Here is a 2231-nt window from a genome sequence, read left to right as displayed (position 1 = left end):
AAGGAAGAGAAGAAACCTCTCAGAAAAGAGAAGGAAGAGAAGAAACCTCTTAAAGAAGAGAAAGCTGAGATAGAACATCTTAAAAAAGAGAAGGAAGAGAAGAAACCTCCTAAGGAAGAGAAGGAAGAGAAGAAACCTCTTAAAGCAGAGAAGGAAGAGAAGAAACCTCTTAAAGCAGAGAAGGAAGAGAAGAAACCTCTTAAGGAAGAAGAAAAGAAGAAACCTTTAATAAAACCCATTGAAGAAAAAGAAATTAGCCATCCTTCAAAAGAGAAGAAACTACCTGAGAAAGGAGTCACGAGACTGCCCAAAGACATTAAGAAATCATTCAAAGAGGACAAGGAACCTCCTAAAGAAGCGATAGAAATTGGGAAATCTCCTAAAGAAGAAAAAGTAGAGGTGCCTCCCAAAAAAGAGAAAGAAGCGAAGAAACCCTCTAAGGCTAAAACACCACATATAGAGGAGAAAAAAGTCACCCACCCTCCAAAAGTAGAAAAAGAGGAAAAGGAACCACCTCTAAAAGAAGAAGAGACAAAAACTCTTAAAGAAGAGAAAGAAGTTAAGAAATCTAAGGAAGTATCAAAACCTTCCGAAGATGAGAAGGAGAAGAAACAACCAAGAGAGGAGAAACATGTCAAAGAACAAAAGAAATCCCTTAAAGATGAGAAAGCAGAGAAAAAATTACACAAAGAAAAGGCAGTCTTAAAAACATCTAAGAAAGAGATGGTTGAGAAAGTAGAGAAGGAGGTGAAGACCACAGAACCAAAAGAAGTAACAAAACCTCCAAAGGAAAAGAAAGAAGTGAAAAAACCCTCAAAGGATGACAAAGAAGAAATAAAACCATCCATGGAGGAGAAAGAAATTAAACCTATAAGAGAACAAAAGGAAAAAGAAGTTAAGGAACAATCTAAAGATGAGGTTCCATCCAAGGAAGCAAGGGGAGAAATACTTCATCCAAGGAAAGAAAAGGAATCAAGAAAGCCTTTGAAAGAAACAAAAGATCAAGAAAAACCACCCAAAGAAGTAAAGAAGATTTCAGAAGAGCCAGAAAAGATCATTAAAGAGAAGAAACCAACAGCAGAAATTTCTAAAGAGGTGAAAGAGGACATAAAGAAAGAGAGACCTTCTAAAGAAAGGGCAGTACCAAAGGAGTCAGCAAAGGAAAAACAAGTAGTTAAAGAACCAACAAAACCTTCTAGAGAGGATGAAAAAGAACCAAAGAAGCCTATCAAAGAAGAAAGAGAACTGAAGAAGCTCCCCAAAGTACCTGTCCAAAAGAAACCTTCCAAAGAAAAGAAAGAGGAGATTCACAAAATAGAAAAAGTTAAAAAGCCTTCCAAAGAGGAGAAAGAAATCAAGACTCCCAAAGAAGACAAAGAACCTGTGAAAAAAAGAATCACAAAGACAGGTACATGTACAGTACAGAGGTTTTATTTTCATAATGTAAAGATCCACAACACTATTTCCTCTGATTGGCTGCCCCTCAGAAACAAAAGATTTGAACAGCGAGAAAGAGGATATTAAGGATATCATGTCTCTATCGAAGAAAAAGAAAAAACTCATTTGACTCATTACAATAAATATCTTTAAAACGTTGTTTGTTCTTTTGGATGAATGTTGTTGACCCGTAAGAAGAATAGTGATGTATAGTTTTCATAACAATATAATATTTAGATGCATTTATTTTGTGGGGAATATAATTAATCCGTTTTCTAAAAATGTTTGAAGCAGCTTTTCCTTTTTACTTTAGAGCCCAAAAAGCCTGTAAGAGGAATTAAAATTGTCAAGAAGGAGGTTGCATCTGTTCTTAAGAAGGAACATCTCAATGTTACAAAAGCAGGTGAGACTATGCTGGACTATTGGTTAATATATGTAAGGCATGAATCACCGCATTTTCTTGTTTTCTCTGCAATGTGTAAGTTAAAGCTATTCTGAGGGAGATATAATGCCTCATTGATTTTTCAAGTCATTCAAGAAATACATTTAAGCATGTTCTAATTCGTACTTTGTTTGCTGACACTGACAGTGTAATGCCTAATGAGAAAAGATTTTCATGCGGAATATAAAAAAATTAATAGAAAGTGTTAATGCATAAGCAACAATCTTTAGAAATCGATGTCTTATTTTCCACTAGAAGCAGCTCCGAAGGAGCCTAAGAAGGAGCCAACGCTAAAAGTAAAGCCTACACCTGTAAAACCAGGTAAGGTAAATATGATGATGGAGTTGAAACA

General features: G+C 35.4%; 1 protein-coding gene across 7 annotated transcripts in view; it reads left to right on the top strand.

Moving 5' to 3' along the window:
* LOC102205663 (neurofilament heavy polypeptide) overlaps window positions 1–2231 on the top strand; it is a 30786-nt gene that overhangs the window by 17199 nt on the left and 11356 nt on the right. For 6 of the 7 annotated variants that reach the window (XM_013908438.1, XM_013908439.1, XM_013908440.1 and 3 more), the window contains 2 exons: window positions 1751–1840; window positions 2135–2200. In XM_013908438.1, the coding sequence (XP_013763892.1) occupies window positions 1751–1840; window positions 2135–2200 (156 nt within the window). The remainder of the gene's footprint in view (window positions 1–1750; window positions 1841–2134; window positions 2201–2231) is intronic. The other variant, XM_013908436.1, reaches the window with a different exon arrangement.

The sequence above is a fragment of the Pundamilia nyererei genome, unplaced genomic scaffold (assembly GCF_000239375.1).
Source record: "Pundamilia nyererei isolate P.nyererei 1_Seehausen unplaced genomic scaffold, PunNye1.0 scaffold00010, whole genome shotgun sequence".
NCBI classification, from domain to species: Eukaryota; Metazoa; Chordata; class Actinopteri; order Cichliformes; family Cichlidae; genus Pundamilia; species Pundamilia nyererei.
This window is presented reverse-complemented; position numbering and strand designations above follow the sequence as displayed.